The sequence below is a fragment of the Lingula anatina genome, chromosome 3 (assembly GCF_051362555.1).
Source record: "Lingula anatina isolate TDL-2025a chromosome 3, LinAna3.0, whole genome shotgun sequence".
In the NCBI taxonomy this organism is placed as follows: domain Eukaryota; kingdom Metazoa; phylum Brachiopoda; class Lingulata; order Lingulida; family Lingulidae; genus Lingula; species Lingula anatina.
This window is the reverse complement of record NC_141769.1, coordinates 6,445,180-6,464,762: the sequence shown is the minus strand read 5'-3', so window position 1 is coordinate 6,464,762 and position 19,583 is coordinate 6,445,180. Positions and strand designations below refer to the sequence as shown.

Here is a 19,583-nt window from a genome sequence, read left to right as displayed (position 1 = left end):
TATGGGAGTATTTAGGACGAAAGCAAAGATATGTAGTTACTCCGTGTACATACTATCGTTTGTTTGTTTGTTTGTTTTTGGTCGCCCATTTATCTTACCGATATGAAAGGTAGAAATAATTTTTTAAAATAAAAAAGTTTGCTACTTGAAAAGACGATAATATACATCGTTTGATATTTTTATTGAATTTACAGTAATATAATCTAAGCTACATTTTATCCGCATAAGGTTGCAAGCAACCAAATATTTGGCAATTAATTTTTCTAAATATGTTACAAGTTTCAATTTCCATATGTCATAATATATGACACAATATATGATCTCGGGGCGACTTAACCCGCACCGACATAAGAAAATGAAACAATGTAAATGAGAAAATAATGTGAAAATACAGAGCTGCAAACACTATGCATGCTCTTCCTATTATTTGGGATGGACTCCCTCTGCTTATAGCTGTTGTTCTATTGTTAATACAACTATGCAATCGTTGTACACATTTTGAATAGGCGTACTGTCAATTTGGCAACTCTGAAAATATAAATAACGTTTATAACATACATTCTATGGTTACAACAACATACTTGAAAAATCCCTTTAATTCAAATAATTGATTGAAGAGAGCATAAATCTGTACAAATTTTATATCAATTGTGCAAAATAAAATGAATCTACCCCATTTCTGCTAAAAGTTATCAAATTATCAGCCAAAATAAATTGTTCATTCAATGCCTTTTGGTCTTATACGAGGTTTACATAAAGTTGGGTTTTATTGTAAAATTCCACTTTTCTATAACTAATATAGACTACCACCTCTGAAGATGTTCTATCATTGTGGAAAATGATTCGTAGATGACCATAGATCAAACAAGGAACTTCATCAGTCATGTCAAACATAAAATAAAAATACTCTTTAAACAGCAGCTTTACCATTCTTACCATTCCAATATTTCATAACTAAATCCTCATCTCTGGATGGATGTGTCTTGTGAGACGGTGAAATATTGAAATGGAATCTCTTTATCTTTCAGCTCTACCAGGTGTTTACTATAAATTACATTTCACTGACATCACACAGAGATGTACAATGTACACATCTTCATCTAGCATTCTTTAAAAATATTATCTTGTTAAAAGGAAAATATATATGAAAATAAACAACAGATCCAAACATTTTGAGAGCTTTACTTTTGCAACCATAACCTTAATTTCTCCACTATGGTCTCACATAGGTATAATCATAAATGTGGAAGATTTTGCTTTTATTGCACATGCATATAAACATATTCAAACAATTTCTGTTTCTATATTTGGCATCATATTGAGTTTTTCATTAGTAAGATTCTTCTCCACAGGAGTTCTAGCTCTTCTGACATGGATTAAAAATCCTTATTGATCATCATCATCTTGTTATCTGTTATAGTGTTTTACAGAGGAAAAGGGGAACTTTGTATATTTAAGACAGAGAGACCATATAGAAAAATGGCACAATAGATGATGATGTAAATTGTAGTAGTATGCCTTGATGTAGCTAACAGATCCCTTAAACCAAGGGTACTCGCCATCCTTGGATATTTGGGGCCTTTATTTCTCAAAGAATCTCAAGTTGATTTAGGGGCTAAAGGCTAAGCTTTCCAATATATAGGTGACTAAGTTGCACTTCATAAAGAGTGTCTCTTTGTGTTCTTTTAACTAACCCTTTTGGTCAAATTGTGATTGTCTTAAGAAATATCCTTCTTCCCAGAGCTGTTAGTCATCCACATGTGCCCATTACATTCACTATTGGAAAAATCATTCTAAAAAGCCCTTAGGAAGCTTTCAAAGTCATATTTGTTTAGTGGGCTATCTAAAGCCTAGGTCCCAACCGAATGTACGGGTTGCTATGTGTGGTCTACGGCCAAAAAAAATGGGGAAAACGTGGGAGTTCGTGCGTGAGGAGCATGTCCATCGTGCAACTTTTGGAGGACGCAAACAGCACGTAGAAACTCTTCACCAATTACTTGATTTCTTCCCTGCGATCTAGCTACGTCCTAGCCGGAAGCAAGGTTTGGCCACTTAAGCTTAGCCCAAGAGTTTCAGACTTTAAAAAAATACCACAGTCCTAGTATGCACAAATATCTGTCCAAATGTCCGTGACATCATACTCTCTGACATTTTTCCAGGTCCTGTGCACAGTCACACATACACATCAGACACAGGTGTGCCTGATGTATCGCACATGTCCACATAAACGGATAAGGTGTATTCGTGTATCTTTATTCCTGCCTCAGCTGCTTCTGACATTGCGTGTGCGACATTGTCGTATTTGGGTATGGTCGTTAGAGCATCCTGATCCTTCTTATATACATGCCCAGCAGCCACGGGATCATATATCCCACCTGGAGCACAGAAACAAAACCATACAACAAGTACAGTTAACTTTTTTTTAACAGTTTTAGCCATACTGAGCTCTTTTAAAAACAAGACCACTAAAGCTGGCAAATGTACAAACAACCTTAATCAGTTGGCAAATGCACAGACATCTTAATCAGTTTACGCATGGAAACCGGCAAATATATACAGCTATGTAAACCTTTGCAGCTGTGACAGTCCAAACTCAAATTTCTACTGTAAAGACCCTATTTTAACTAAAAAATATATAGTTTTTGTTGTGTTTTTACTGTATAGAATAGATGTATAAGGTAGCCTGCTTTGTCAATTTTGTTGCTACTACCCAATAGGCATGTACTTAATATTTTAAGAATTTATGCCTTAGAAATACAGGATATGTAAAATTTCACAACTTCCTCATAACTAATGGCCTTGGACTGTTGGCTTATACCACAGACTGTGTATCTATGGAGATGTCTTACCTCTGTGTCCAGAAGGCGGAACTTTCAGTGCCTCTTCCACCAGAGCAGGGAACCACACCAAGTCAGTGAGGTACTCATAATCAGCACCATTAGAAAGATGACCTACAAGTAGTTTTAATACTAATAATTATAAACAAACTGGGACAAACAATTTTATATGTCACAAAATTTTGAGAGTAAGTGTAGCAATATTGATAAAATGAGCACGACAAAAAAGAAAAATTATTCAAAAAGGCCATTGAAAGAAAGAGCCTAGACAAAATTCTGCAAAATAAACTTTCTTTATCCTCAAGCCAAAGTTCATGCAGATTTTAAAGTTGCACTAATTCATGACTTAAATGCAATAGAGAGAGAGAGAGCGAGAGAGAGAGGCTGGCTTACCATGTGACCTGTAGAGCTGTCTACCAAAAGGGTATGGACACTTTTTCTTGTTCTGTCCTTCCTTGTCTGCTATTAGATTATAGTCTTTGGCCTCACTTCAAATAAAAAAGAAAAAGAAGATCAACTGTTAATCCCTTCACTTCCTCATTGGGAAAAGGGCATTGGAATAAGGAATAGTGATAATATTTTGTATTTTTCTACACAGTGTATTTGGACAAGTAGTAAACTGACAACCACGTGTAACTCTACTGTAGTATTACTCACACTCGCATGTCATTTAGGACTTCCGTGTACTGCAGCAAGCGTGTTCTGTTATACTGAGAGGTCTCTGGCTCTGGGCTGTGGTCCTCCACTAGGATGAAATTGTAGTTCTGGTTGGTCATCAAGATCTTCTCCATTTCAATTGGATCATACTGCAACAAGTGATTAAAATAATTAAATACAATTAATCAATTAATAGTTATAAGTATTTATTTAAAGAAAAAAAGTCACGGAAATTTTTATATACCTACAAAATAAACCAAAAACTTAACCTCTCTGGTGGTAATAACAAAATCTCCCTCAAGATAACAAGTTTGTCATATTTTTTTTAAAATCTATTTTCTAACAAAATAAAAAAGATTTTTGTTTAAACTTAACAAACAACTCTACATAACTCAGACACTTTGGAACCATGAACTTGCTTCCAATTATAATACACTGATTCTAGTTAGGTAATGTTCATCTTCATTTCAGCTTATACAAAATTAAATCTGTGCCATATGATTGTTTTGAGATAAAACATTTTTAACTGGAGTTACAAAATGACAAGGTATGTCGAGTCTATTACACCACCTTCACAAGAAAGATAACCCACCTCCACCATTGGCCTGATAAAGACTGTCCGGTGGTCTTCAGGGGTAATGTTGGACACCTCAGTCACCAGGTTTTTGTGGTTCAGTTTCTTACACTGAGCAAACTTCACTTGTTTGAGGCAAGGTGCTTTCTGAATGGTCACATTCTTCAGGACACGGCATGCTGATCCTGGAAATTAAATTGAAAAAAATTCTTTTCATTGGATCTGCAAATAGCGAGTTTTTCACTGAAAAATATTTACGATTGCTGTGACAAGTCTTGATGAGATCTAGATGAAACTGTAAACAGGATTTTAAAAAGTGCTTCCCCTTTACTTGAGCTTATCTCAAACTTGAGTGGTATTTAATTATAAGCACACATTATTTGCATTTTTAAAGCAAATTATAACTTCAAATCCAGTTTCCTTTCAATATAATTCAAATAGTCAATAAATAATGGAAAAAGACAAAATATTCTCATATGGAATCTCTATAATGAAACAAAAATAATTTTCAATTTTTTTTGTTTGTTTGTTTTTGATATTGTTTATTAACTTACCATTAAGAGAGCTGAGAGAGGGACAGTCAGCCACATGCAGGTCAGTTATTCCCACTTTGTGCAGGTTCAAGTTTATCAATGTGGCAGACCTTATAGTGAAGATCTATAAATAGGGAAAAAAAATAATTTTAAACATTGTCAAACATGTTACAGCTTCATTTCTATTTTATTTCTTTATCCAGTTTATCGTTTGTTCATTTTTTGCTATGCACACTCACCTTCAGTAGTGTGTGTGTGTGTGTGTGTGTGTGTGTTTGTGTGTTTGTGTGTGAGCCAAACATTAATTTAGGGTTATGGATTGCAACAAATTAATTTTGTCCAAATCCACTGAAAAGGTACTATACACAAGAAAGACAGTCAAATTTTTTAAGGTTAAATTGACGGGTATCTAATTTTTTCTTTTGGAAGTCAAAAATGGAGGGTGGTTCAACAAAGATTATCTGGAAGACTGTCAGAAAATATCTCTGGATCTGCCCCAGATACAAGTTGCCCTACCTGGACATGGTCATCCTCCTGCACGGGGTCACTGGTGCTGGTGGACTGATCCACCATCATGGTTTTCCTGGACCCAGCTTTAGCCAGGTAAGAGATATTAGTCTGACTGCCCCGGCTGCACAGTGGCGTCCTCAAATGGGCAGCGGCTGACCTGGTCAAGGGACCATTACGGACCAGTAGAGGCAGGGCGGGCTCTGGGCAGTCAGCTGATATGCTTGGACTGATGTCAGTGTTGTTGTTGGCACTGGATTGGTCCTCCTGTTTATGTGGCGAGGAAGAGCCATCAAATGTTGCCAAAGGCAGAGAGGTCTGTGTGCCAAAATTGCAGTTGATCAGTCGACCTGATCTCAATACACGGAAACCTGGGGATTCACCTGGAGATGACTGAGAAGAAGATGTTTTGTTTTGGAAAGAAGACTGCCTACATTTCTGAGCACTGCTGCTGCCACCTATTGGAGTGTTCGTAGTACCATTTAAACTGCTTTTCCCCACAGTAGAACCAGTTGTGGAATGTCCACCTTGCTTCTTTGCCTCCTCACGTATCTCACTCATGGTAGCCTGACACGACTGACTGACTTGATCAGAATCTGTTTCAATTTCTCTATCACCTTTCTCAGCTAACCCCTTCTCCACATTTTCACCTGAATCTGAATAAACATCCTGACTGGAATTTAGAGAATGATCTCTTTCATAATTAACATCACAAGACAAACTGTTCTGAGAGCCTGAACTAGATGAATCTCCACCTCTAGAAGAAGCAGATTTTTTAACCAATCCCTTTTTTCTGCCCATGAGACTTTTTCCTTTTCTGCTTGGAGTACTTGCCTCTTTCTCAGACAAAGACCCGTGTGTTTCTTTGGTTTTAACCGAGGTAGGAGATCCGCAGGAAGCACAATATACATGAGCAGGGAGATCCTCTCCACTATCTTTTTGGTCATTTCCCATACTGGATTCTGTTGAATCAACATCACAAGCACCACTGGTTAAGTCTTGACTATTGCACATTCTAACATTCTGTGTCACCGTATCATTCCCATTTCTACTTGCTGGCATGTCACTGCAACTTCCTTCATGTCTATTACTATCACTGCATGATGATGATGATGATGATGATGATAAAGATATTTTTTGGCAGGGATTTATATTTAAATGTTCAGAATCTTCAGCACTGTTTGGTTGCTCTTTGTTCACTCTGACATCAGCATGTGTTTCACTATTTTCAACTGTGACATCGTCACCTTTATATTCGGGCGTTTTAAGGGTCTCTACACTCAAAGGAGTCCTACCCGAAGACAACGTAGCAACAGATCTCTCACCATATCCCCCACTATGTTTGACATCACTGTGCTTGAATTTCTTTGGTGGTGGTTCATTATCATGTGTGGGATTCTCCCCATTAGTTTCAGTTGTAATAGACTCCCACTTTGTTTCTTTGTTAACAAGACATGTAGAACTCAGAGCACTGACAGCAGATTTGGACTTAACAAGTCTCTGTGCTTGCAGTGGAGAAGCTCCACCATTCTGGATCATGTCTGTATCCCCTTCCGGGTAAAGTACATCAGAATCTGCCCTTACATTTCCTGTGCAAGTGGACTCTGTGTCAATACTGTCTTTACTGTCCATCTCAGGTTTTGAGATACTGGATTTATTACTGCTTTGCGAGCAAATGCACTTGGAGCAACCGTCAGAAGTGTTTCTGACAGGTCCGCTTTCAGTTTGGATATGTAAATCACTGGACAGTGACTCATCAGTTTCATAACTGAAACTTTCACTGTGCAGTCCCCCAATGCCAGAACACCCTTTACCTGCCACAGGCTGTGAGATTTTTGTCCTCAATTCACCAGTGCCCACATTAACACCATCGATGCCCCTTTGCCTAGTTGCATCTACTGGTTCTTGCTCTAGATCCTCACTTCCCTCTCTGGGATCAAACTCGCAATTCTCAGTTTCACTCAACTGTGACGAAGATGCTGCTGAAAAACTAGGAGGTGGTGACAAAATTTCATCACCAACATCATCGCCATCATCATCGTCATGAAAAACAACATTGTTCTCATCATTACTTGACACTGATAGTCCTCCATTTGCTTGAACACCATGATCAACGTGACAACTGGATGCAGAAGGTTGGGTGGCCAGCTGAGAACTAGACTGACTAGAAGAAGACTGACTGGTGGAAGGTGGACCAGATGACGGATCAACAGGCTGGCTCACAGGATGACTGGCAGGTTGAGCAAGATCAGGATTGGCTGACTGACCAGAAGGCTGAGCACCAGATTGATTGGCAGGTTGAGCAGGAGCTGGATTGGCTGGAGGAGGAGGGTTGGGAGGTACCATTGGCACAGCAACATTCTGATTGGCTGCATTGTGTGGAACAACTGGGTCATGATTAGACACAAGGGCTGCAGAAACACCCAATCCTGTGCCTGCTGTCAATCCAACCCTGAAACAAAATTACACATTCAAACACAGATTCAGACTTTAACATCTGATTATTCATCTGATGAAATCATTTTGGTCTCGATTCATTTTGTGAAACTTGCAAACTGCCCTTTAACTGTAGTCTAGTGATCTTCAGTTATTTAGTCATTAGTAAATTAATTTCATTGTTTGGTGACATGTTTTATACTTAAACCAGGTAGGATTTATCTTTGCTCCACATGCTGACCTTGAGCATCCCTTGGGTGGCTCCCTGAACATCATCTCCAGTGTGACACTCTCAATGGACTGCAGCAAGGGGAGCAGTTTACAGAAACTGTCCAGCTTCACAGAGTGACAGCGCCGCAGGTACAGCTCTCTCAGATTGTTCCATGGCACCAAGGCTGCAATATGCAAAGAATAGAGAAATCAAGGAACTTTTTTAAAAAGGGAAGAAAATTAACTTAAAGGGAACTTGAAGCTAAGGAAAGAAAGAACACTTTTCCTAAACAACTTTAAACATGGATGAAGGTGTTACAATTTCATTACTGTTGTCCTTTTTTTATATTATTTTTATCTCTTATTTTTATATTTTTTTAAACTTTATTTGTTGAGGGTAGAGGCATGGTAAATTTAAAATCTGTCTCCCCATTGCCCTTATTTATTCATCTATTTATTATTCATCTATTCCTTTTTTTATTTATGATATTATCATGATCTGTTCTTGTTGTTGGTGGTTTTATTATTTTGCTAGAATAACAAATGAAAATAAAGAAAATACTTGTTAAGAAAACAGAAGAACAGAATAGTAGCAAAACAACCCCACAAACCCAAGTCAAACCAAGCCAGAGCATTCTGTAGCAGTGGACAGTTGTATATAGTGAGGAATTGCATAGAGGGGAAAACCCTCCCCGCTGTCCGGAGGCCAAGGTCTGTGATGTTTGGCGGGTTTTCTGTAATATCCGCCAGCCCGTGAGCCACCAGTTGCCCATTGGTCCATTTCCCTGGGGAATGAAAGATGGAAATTATTTTGCAGTTGTTATTTCAGTTAATGGTTTCTTTCTGTAATAATCATTTCATTACTTTGACATTTATCATTCTTTCACTTTTTTTTTTTTTTTTTTTTTTCAGTATCCATCAATCAGTAGCATTGAATCAGTAGCCATCAATGAATTTATTTTATGCAGCTGGTTAAAGAACGTTTTGATCTCTATATATTTATGACCCTAATAGAAAAACATCCTCGAAAAAATTGAAGCAGGCGATATAACAGCAGATATTACATTCAAACAATTACAAAACACTTTCATACTATTTATCAAAATAAAGATCCTGAAATAATTATCAGACCAAAAATTATTTTTAATTATTAATATGCACATAACATTTTATTAAGTAGTGTATAGTATGTGGAACTTTGTACCTGGCTCTGGAAAGTCATCTACAAATCCTAAATGCAGAGTCTTGAAGTTTGGGAAGACCACATCTGCTAAGCTCAATGCTGCAAACACACTATCCTTTGTCAGAGAGGGTTGCAAAAGGAGTTCTTCTAAACTAAAAAATAAATACTGACATATTCAAAAAATGACACGTTCATGTTCTTTTATACAATGAGTATGCATCATTTAACAGATAAAATATGAACAAAAAATCTCACTACAAGATTTTACTTAATTCTTTTTTTCAATTTTTTATTAATGTTTTTAAATACATACATATATATATATATATATATATATATATATATATATATATATATATATATATATATATATATATTTTTTTTTTTTTTTTTTTTTTTTTTTTTTCAAAATTTTGTCTTTTTTCTTCTTATTACTTAAGTATCCAAAACATACTTTTCTGAACAAGTTATCACTAGATGTCCCAAGTCTCCCTCTAAAGCATGTTTGCATGTGCCAAAAGCAATCTTCTTCAGGTTACTGAAACCATAGGAACGCCAACTGTCTTCCACCACATGCTGAATTAGGCCACCTGATAATATTACAAAGTGGTTACACATAAATTTTTCAGACATAGATATATTATGTCATGCAATGCAATAAAATATGATTTAATAAATAAATTATAATGACTTATTATCCTCATCTGTAACAGCAAAATATAAACTCAATCGATAATGAAATAAATGCATGTTCTTGTTTATGTCTATCTTCAATATAATGCATAAAATTACAGCAATGGCAGCACCTGTTTGTTTTTTTTTCTACCTGGATTAAGTCAATTATTTTATTTCACTTGAAATTACTTCAGAATTGCATGAGATGTCCTGCAGGTAGAATTTAAAATAAAAACCTTGATGTTCACAATATAGTGAAGTCATATTCTTACAATGTTTGTTTTCATCACAGCAATCTGCTCAAAAATCTAAAACTGACACTTTTCTGGTGCTCATTTATGCTACATATTGCAAAAGTCAAAACAAAGAATGTTTAAAAATTATGCAAGATTCATCATTACCACAAAATGTATTCCTGCAATTCATATACTCACCAAGGTAAGGCACCCTCACCAGCTCCAGTCTCTGCAATTGATGAGCGGCCGCCAAACTCGTTACCATAGGAACATACTTTAAGGCATTGCGTGGCCCAGCGCAGTTACGCATGACAAATACCCTCAGAGATGGTGCCACAAAGTCCTTGAATGGGTGTGGATTGGTCAGACGTACCCACTGCAGATAGAGGGACTGAAGGCACTCCATACTGGGCAGCTCTGGGAGGATCACCCCACTCAGGTGCAACGAGGTAATGGAGGGGTTCGTGGGCAGTGAAAGGCGATTAAATGAAGGGATAGGGTAGCACCCATCGCGATTTTTGAAATTTTCAATAATAACACCAGGGATGGATTCCACAACAGCTTCAAGTAGGCGAATATCACACGTTTCGAGGTACATGAGATTTGGGCAGTTATCAAGAACACTGATAATGCCCGGCACAGACAGGACATCGACACCCATCTGCCGTCTTCTTGCCAAGAGCTTGGGGTGTAGACCATTAATCGTTATCAACTCGGGACACCGCGCTAAAAGTTTGCCGAGCTTTGAATCGGTCAACTTCTCTGGCAGCCACCCTTGGTCCTCCCCTTCAGTAAAATCGATAAAAGTTGTGAGTCTCAAGTTCATTGACACAGCTTTATACAGCTTCCTGCTCAGCACCTGTAGTTTCATCATATCATAGAAAGGAAGGTAGTTAAGGATTTGGCACAATATTTCCAAAGAAAGTTTGTTCAGGTTATCTTCACCATCATAATTTTCAAGCTCTAGAGGGATAGACTCACTGTCATTTTTAAATCTTTTACTCTGCCTTCTTGCTGGGGTTGTTTCATCTTCCTGATCTCCATTTCCTGCGTTATGTGTACCCATGTCTGCACTCCTCCTCCTTCCCAGCTCTACTGTCTTCCTCTTTGAAGAACCTATCTTACGCCTGCCTCTTGCCATCTTTATTCACACAAGATAACTAACTACTAAGACATTGTGGTTTGCCTCTTATATCACCAAATGTGATAGTGGTAATTGTCTAAAAAAAAGAAAAGAAAAAAATGTGATAATAATACAATCATCATTTTTCTTGAATAAAATCATAATTCTAGTGGATTTATATTCTTTCAATTGTGAGAAAAGTGAGGTAAGAAAAGAAAAAAAGTAATATGCACTAATTTGGAACTTTTCTTCTCTATAATCAATGCCCACTTAACATAAGTGACAATTTGAGTAATTGAAATTTGAATTCAGAACTGCCTTAGCCTTCAGCTTATACACACAAGGCCTTATAATTGCCTGTGTTAAAAACTATATAGGATATTTCTGATGAATGATATGTATGAGCACTGCTACACAGCTGTGAACAAGACACTAAAACATAATCAAACTGGTGTGTGAACTACTGAAAGAGAAATTCAATTGCAAATGATTTATCAGGGGCATTACAAGGTGCAGCAGAGGTCTCAGTTTTCCCAGGATGTGGACCGTATTTCTAGCATCGGAATTTTTAGCACGAAATTCATGCCTTAGCACTCCTATATACAGCTTCATATCAGGGACCGTGAACAGGAGTGCTAACCATGCATGAATTTTGTGCTACAAGATAATGTAACGCAGGGTGCTACCGGGTCTTAGCTGCCATAAGTTCCTGGCAATTAATAGCATGTATACATATAAGCCACTGAGCAAAATACAGGACAACCTCGTTACGACTCGTAAGGTCCAAGCTAAAGTAAACTAAAGTTGCAGCCAGATTAGGCAGATTCTTTATTGATAAACACCTTCACATATAAGGTAAAATCAGTGACAGCACAGGTATCTATAACATAGCACAAACAAATAAATAAATATGTATAGATTATCATAATGTTGATATAAATGGCCAGAACTTCAATCAAAAGGTGAACCACTACAAATGATACGTATGACCATATCCTTGTCGTGGTAGGCAATCCATTAGTTCTTCGGGATCAACAACAGAATTTGCAATGCTCAGTCATATTTACTAAAATTTGCACCGAAGATGAACTCAAAACGTCATAATACATACACCCAAAACTGATAGTAGATACATAAAATGATATCAGAACTGAACATCAGATATAAACCTCAGTGGAATAAAAAAAGCCATTGACATCAATTAGAAATTGTTTTAAAAACTGACCTTACCAGTAACTTGTTCACGTAACGGTAGCGACAATTTTTTCGTATGTTTTATACAGGAAACAGACAAATAACTAGAACGCACACAATTAATAGCTCCGCGAACTGAAAAATCTAAATATAGAGTTGTGTTTTGAGTTTCTTTTTCTTTCGTGCATCTGTAGAAATAACATCTATTTATTTATTATATATATTACCATTATAGATATTACTAAACATTTTATAATATTGATGATATTAAGCAGCATAACGTGAGAATGCATTACCGTATAACGATAGTCGCAAAACATGCTCTTGATTGAAATGGAAATGTTTTAGGTTTTTACTGACTCTGCAGAGATATGTAAGATTTCATACGCAATGTCATAACGCACATTTTGCCAAAACAGTTATTTTAGAGCTAAGATATCCCTGGACTAATTTGACAAGTACTTTATGGTATTGTCGTAAGTGCAGGTAACCTTCCCGACAAGATGTGACCATGAACTGGTTTTCTTTTACCAAATTTACACAAACTTATTAGACTGATGTATATGTTGTTTACAAAATGACTTCTGTAATATCACGAATTCGTCCAGCGACATCGTTATTTTCGAGACACTTGGCACTAAGCAGGTGAGAAATCGATCGTCAGGTTTAAAAAGTTCTTTTGAATATTGGAATATTTTATTGTACGGGGAATACAACCTTTGAAGTAAAATTCACTTTAAATTTAACAACACGCATCTGATTTCACATTCAGTTACTTTTAAACAAGAAGTGTTAACTTCTTGCAGTGTTTGAAAGTTTGATTGGAAAAGGACTGACTGATCAGTGATTTTTGTATATTGTTTAATAATTGAAGTTGAATTATATATATTATTGAAATTTCCTCAGTGAATGACCACTCTTTGTTTTCAAACCAGAGTATTTTTAGGAACTAAGGGCCAGCAGGCTTTTTGAAACAGACTGGCTTTATATAAATTTACTGCTTTCTTACAGATCAGCAGCAGCTGGGAATTCAGTTTTACAAACCAGTTATTTCCACACAAGCAACCAGCAACATGCAAAAATGAAGACTATTATGAAGCAAGCAAAAGATCCACCATACTATAAGCGAATGAATGAAATTGTCTACCCACCTCAAAAAGAAGGAGAACTGAGAAGACCAGCTGTGAGCATGATATGTCAATAGATTAAAAAAATATATTATTTATTGCCTTGATATATATCACAATTTCCCTTTAAAAAAGAGTGGAATAAACTATTTTGCACAATATATGTCTCAACAGCATATTGAACCCCTTTGTGTATGCAACAGTATGTTGACAGTTCCCTTTTCATGCTCAACACTACATTAGCAGTACTTACCTTAAACTGTGTATATTACAGGAAATTAACCACTGGCGTATGAGGATCAAATATAGCCCTGATAAGATGTGGTATATAGCCTGTTTGGTGAGTTGGATTTTCTTTATTATGTTATTTTATTTATGCAAAATCTATAGATAGATTTATTCTTCGTTTTTGCAGTTATTTAAATCTTGAAAAAATACTAGAGTGGTAGTTCATATAGATTCAAATTAAGCATGTTTAATACACTACGGTAATGTGCCAAGCATTTCGACGGGCCCAGTCAATCCGACCATAAAAATTATTTTATAAAATTAATTTTTCTGGGCTCAAACATTTAGTCCATACGTCAAAATCATGCGACAGAATTTTTTACTTGTTCCGATTGTTCGACCACATCGTCGGCAAGACTCGGTAAATTTTCAAGCCAGTCATATAGATGCTGCATGCCGGGCCCTTTGTCAATTGTTGTCCTTTCAATAGCTCTCGTCAATGAGGAAGAAACTATTAAGTGAAGATCTAATCTGGAAGCATGACGTACCTGTCATTTCCTTTGTCCCAGATGACAAAATAGTGTTATAGACATACAGTTTGTGCTAATTAAGCAGACTTGCCCTCGCTGACTGATTCATCACGCCTGTAACTGGGGAAGGTGGGGGGGGGGGTTAAAAAAGGTCCATTCTGGATGAAACCAAATATCGACAGTGGGTAGAATACGTCAAAAACACCTTCATATAGACCATATGTAGCGTTTGCTAGCAATAAAAAGTTTGGAAAGAATAAGCAATTTATTTTCAAGTTTGATTGAAATATATATGCAGATGGAGAAACATTCTTGAAGTCAACACCGCAAGATCTTACATTTACTTCAATCGACCGAAAGATCAGCGGGATCGACCGCCCAGACTTCTTGGCGCCAAATACCACGCGCTGTCAAAATCTGACGAACACGTGTAGCTGTTCACCTACATGGGTAACTGATTTGTCAACAATAAAAATGACGTCTTCCTTAACTCCATGAGAGCTTCATAGAGAGTTCCACTGGATATTTACGTTACCTGTGAGTCACTTTTTATTTCCCCAGATGCATGAAATGTTGATGATATTTAGCGTAATCCACGAAGAACTCCATTCCTGTGACCCCCCTCCCCCAAAATGGGACCGTCTTCATTAACATGTGGTTTGCGCTATGCTGGACCAGACCAGTAAAGACCTGTCTCATTTCTGCATGTGCTCAATTCTCGCGTCAAATTATAAATGCACTTGTTTTGTGAAAATTATGGCAATTAAATGCTTATTTTACGTTCGGGTTGTATCAGTGGGGTTTTCAATATGCACCGTGGTTTGTGCACAGCGAGAGTATATAAGTAAGAAAATCGGAAGAGTGCCAGCAAGATAGGCCTACTGTATGTCTATCGGCACAGGTAGGCTCCGTATTTTGCCTTTTCTCAATATGTTTTAATATGACATGCTTTTTAAATAAAATACTTATAAGTAATTTGAAGTTACACTGAATTCCGTTTGAGTGCCAGTTGGTATTCTTTGATACGGGTGATTGAATTTTCTTCAGAAGTACGTCTATGCCTCGACGCTGAGCAAGCCTTGCGGGTTGAAAACAACTGATCTCAGACTGGTAAAAAATTTCAATTCGGTTGATTTCAGTTGTCATATTTAAATTCAAATAGGGCGAACGTAGATCACATAACTAGTTTAAGTCTACTAAAGCTACCGGTTTCAAATATAAGTGACCGGCCTTTGTTTACAACACCCGTCTCTGGGGAAATACCCGTCCCACTCTTGAAGCGCATCATGAAAATGATCGTAGGTGAGGGAAATATATAATTAGAAATTATCATTGTCGTCTTTTTTAATGTTAAGTAATGTTAGCACATATTGTACACAGCAAAATAAGATTTTAAAAGGAGGATAAAACAAGCCTGAAACACGTGTTAGGCGAAAATTGCGGCTTATCTTGCGTAACACTTCCGGTAAAATGCAATACTTCCGGAAAGATGGACGTTTTGGCAGATACCCCTAACAATCCGACGATATCAAAGGTTTCCATTTGCTGTATTTTAATCAATTCGACCAAACTGACATTTCCATGAAATTAATTAATTAATCTTGGTCGAATTGTTTGGCATATTACCGCAATATATTCAGACCATTATGCCAGACAAATTTGACCAAATGATTGCGATCAACCATAATTTTGAGTGAATTTTTTTTTCTTTTTTCAAATGGAAAAAGTGCTTTGGACATTGGAGGTGGAGAAATTTATGATTGAAATAAGAAAAAGATATCATGGCACTGTTCTTATGCTCAGAAATTGGCCACACTCTGGATTTGAATTTTCCACCCATCAAATTTAAATTGAAAGAAAAAGCACACACACACACACACACACACACACACACACACACACACACACACACACACCAACCCTGAAATTTAGTTTTTTTTTTTTTTTTTTTTTTTTTTTTATGTTTCAACATCATATGTTGAAAGAACAATATCTGTCTACTGACCCTTTTTGCAGAGACACTGCTGGGTTACCAGCTTAACAATTTGCCTTTCCTGTATTTTGTTTTTTATTTTATTTTTATTTATTTATTTTTATTATTTATTTTATTATTATTATTATTATTATTATTATTATTATTATTATTATTATTATTATTATTATTATTATTATTATTATTTTGAATCTTCAGATGAAATTGAATCAATCAACTGTTGCTTATTAAAGTCTCAGCTGGGCAAAAATTTTAATTCATATACTGCAATATTTATTATTTTAGATTCGCGGGATGAGTATTGATGATGCCTTGAAGCAGTTAACATTTTACAAAAGGGAAGGTGGTCAGATTGTGAAAGATGTGAGTTTTTTATGGTCATATTTTTTTAGATATGCTAGATTGGAAAAAGAGACTTCACCCCAAAATAAACTGTTTATTTGTGTCATTCAGCAGGCCTTAAACAAAGTTTCTGTAGTGTCATTTGCCTTCTGTAGTGTCATTCACCAGATAATGACATGCATGCACCAACTTTGTTATGCATGTTGCATTCTGGTGTAGATTGTTGCACTGCCATTTCCAGTCAATTAGTCATCAGGCAACCACGACCAGCAGAAATGGGTTAACCGTGCATGTGCATCATTATCTATGGAAAGGTGAATCGAGTAACCACAAAACAAAGATTCTAGTGCTTCACCTGGTAGAAAAAAAAGATTGTGTTGTGTCACCAGAACATACAACAAAGATTCAGTTGTTCAGGAATGTGGTGATATAATTTTTCACCTGATATACGACGTGGATAAGCGTAAACATCTTCATTTAATGCAAACTGGAATTTGTTTCAATGTATAAAGTGATAATAAATGATTATTCAAATTATTGTAGGTGCTTCTTGAAGCCCAAGAAAAGGCAGTAAAAGAACATAATGTGGAGTATAAGTCCAATCTCTGGGTTGGTAAGTACACTGAGGAGAGGTGTGACTTTCAGGTGTTTGCAGTTACCCTCTTAGTTCTTGCCCAATAATAAGTTACTAAAAACAAAATATATACTTTGCTCCAGCAATGAAGGAGGTTACTTTTTCATCAGCATTGGTTTGTAAGTGTTGAGATGGCTGAAAAAAAATTCACAGATGTTTATAAAATTTTATGGACCAACATTTTAGCGAAGGGAAAGAAGTTATAGCAATCGCAAGTGAATCCAACTCTTTTAGTATTTTTTTGGTAATTATCATTATTATTATTTAAATTTTACCTTGGGAGATGTCTGCATTTTTGGAGTGTTCACTACTTTGCCCATTTTTTTTACCTCAACTAAAAGCATTATTACAGAATATTGGTAAATATTTTAAATTCTATGGAACGAAGATTAATCAGTATTTAGTTATGTATTGAACTTGTCTGGTTTAGCTTTTCTTGGAAGATGTGTAGGTCCACAAATGGACCTCAGCCAGGAGCCCTGAAAAGGGCTGTTTGTTGACACATTGTGCTTAGCACACTCAACTTCAAGTTCTACCATTGGCATTGGGAAGTAGTCCAGAGGAAGAAAAGAGCTCTGTGCTGTCATTCTCAGAGAATGGAATATAACTGAGCTCATCTTCTTTTCTCGTGGTATACTCCTGGAACATCTTCCATACCCCGTCAGTGATCAGGAGTCTGTTTCGTAACTGATACATAGTCTTGCGATTCTGTTGCTTCACAGCTTTGGCATAGCATTTCTTCAGACGAGAAACCTGCATCTCCAATCTGGTTGCCTCTCTGCTTCCCATGTACATCTTCAGATAGGCTGTGCAGAAATCAGGCTCTGGCTCATCTGACACAAACACAGGAGGGATGGATGTCTCTTCCATGTTGCTTCCTCAAGAAGATACTGTTACTTATCCCAAGGGCAGTTGAGAACTGATGGGTTAAGCATGGTTTGGCTGGACTTATATACATCTGTTAATTGGCTGTCAGCTTGGGTGTCTTATCAGACAGAAACTAGTTTGTGACACTTCACAGGCTGAGGTGACAAACAGGTCATTGTGAGGCATTGTCCAGTGACAGGTCATTTGGTTAACCATTTATCAAACCTGCCAGGTGATTGACTGGCTTTAAGTCAGGTAAATCACTACACCTGTCTAGTGGCATGTTTGAATAAGTAACTTATAGTAACTGGCTCGCGCTGCCAGTAATTACGCCGCGGGATATTAAGGGCACAGACCGTGATCATAAGGCATACCGCGAATAGAAAATAGAATTTAGAAAATAGACATTGCATGTGAATGAAGCCTTAGTATGTGAGATTTTCAACTTTAATTTGAGACTAACCTTTTTTTTTTATGTGGTCAGCCTGTTCCCTGTCAGGCCTGCATTGACCTGTTTGGTCATTTTTAGTGTCATGGTCATTCTGTTGACCAAGGGGACATTTACTCTAGAGTCCATTCTCTTTGCATGAACAATATGTCATCTGTGGGGCAGGAGAGATTTGCTTGCATGGTCAGTTTAGTGACATTGTCACCTGAGAGTTGTTTTTTTTCTTGTGTGTATGTGTGTCACCTGTCAAGCATGCTGTGCCACCTTTCAACTAAGACATTCAGTCTTAGGTTCTTATGTGAACCATGTCCCTGTACAGCCAGAGTCCAGTATCCTGGAAATGACCCAAATCCTACCTGAAGCCTTTGAAGAGCCTGAGACTTGATTCTGCACATAAGTATGAAGTTGATCTGAGGTTTCATCAGGATACGGTAGCAAGGCAAAGGAATTAGTTTTCCCTCCAACTATCAAGGTTGTTTAAAAGCCCAAAAAGTCCCCTTTAGCACAACTGAGGAAGTCTTTGCACAGACCTTGAAAAATCTCAAAAAATGCTGATAGTGATGTGTCATTCTGAATATTCTGCACATAAGTATGAAGTTGATCTGAGGTTTCATCAGGATACAGTAGCAAGGCAAAGAAATTAGTTTTCCCCTCCAACTATCAAGGTTGTTTAAAAGCCCAAAAAGTCCCTTTTAGCACAACTGAGGAAGTATTTGCACAGACCTTGAAAAATCTCAAAAAATGCTGATAGTGATGTGTCATTCGAATATTTTCAAAACTGCAAACTTTATTTTTTACCAGAAAATTGCTAGTATTTGTATGCAATTTAAATAATTTTCTGATAAGGAATTTTAGATTTCAGTTAAATTTTTCTGTTAATTGTTTACAGTTTCGAGATCTCCAGCTTCAACTCTTCTAGTATTTTTTTGGTATTTATTATTATAATTTACATTTTACCTTGGCAGATGTCTGCATTCTTGGAGTGCTCACTACTTTGCCCATTTTTTTTTTACCTCAACTAAAAGTATTATTACAGAATATTGATAAATATTTTAATTTCTATGGAATGAAGATTAATCAGTATTAAGTTATGTATTGAACTTGTCTGGTTTAGCTTTTCTTGGAAGATGTGTAGGTCCACAAATGGACCTCAGCCAGGAGCCCTGAAAAGGGCTGTTTGTTGACACATTTTGCTTAGCACACTCAACTTCTACCATTGGCATTGGGAAGTAGTCCAGAGGAAGAAAAG

At 36.7% G+C, this 19,583-nt stretch overlaps 2 protein-coding genes across 3 annotated transcripts in view; one reads left to right on the top strand and one right to left on the bottom strand.

Annotated features, from left to right (window-relative positions):
- Positions 1 to 162: 162 nt before the first annotated feature.
- LOC106170514 (uncharacterized) lies at positions 163 to 12,311 on the bottom strand. Of its 2 annotated transcripts, none has more exons than XM_013550398.2 (13): positions 12,202 to 12,311; positions 10,047 to 11,068; positions 9,392 to 9,527; positions 8,959 to 9,089; positions 8,366 to 8,539; positions 7,786 to 7,939; positions 5,118 to 7,560; positions 4,623 to 4,725; positions 4,087 to 4,253; positions 3,495 to 3,643; positions 3,231 to 3,325; positions 2,850 to 2,951; positions 163 to 2,375 (listed from the first exon to the last, which is right to left on the bottom strand). In XM_013550398.2, the coding sequence occupies exons 2-13, from the start codon at positions 10,987 to 10,989 to the stop codon at positions 2,173 to 2,175; spliced, it is 4,800 nt and encodes a 1,599-aa protein (XP_013405852.2). In that variant the 5' UTR covers positions 10,990 to 11,068; positions 12,202 to 12,311; the 3' UTR covers positions 163 to 2,172. The 2 variants fall into 2 exon arrangements, with proteins under 2 accessions (XP_013405852.2, XP_013405853.2); XM_013550399.2 differs by having other exon boundaries at positions 12,197 to 12,307.
- Positions 12,312 to 12,619: 308 nt separating this feature from the next.
- The window catches only part of LOC106170512 (large ribosomal subunit protein uL22m), a 24,972-nt gene continuing 18,008 nt past the window's right edge, over positions 12,620 to 19,583 (top strand). Inside the window, exons 1-5 of the mRNA XM_087008057.1 lie at positions 12,620 to 12,810; positions 13,177 to 13,348; positions 13,567 to 13,632; positions 16,329 to 16,406; positions 16,929 to 16,998. Coding sequence (XP_086864183.1) covers positions 12,743 to 12,810; positions 13,177 to 13,348; positions 13,567 to 13,632; positions 16,329 to 16,406; positions 16,929 to 16,998 — 454 coding nt within the window. The 5' untranslated portion in view covers positions 12,620 to 12,742. The remainder of the gene's footprint in view (positions 12,811 to 13,176; positions 13,349 to 13,566; positions 13,633 to 16,328; positions 16,407 to 16,928; positions 16,999 to 19,583) is intronic.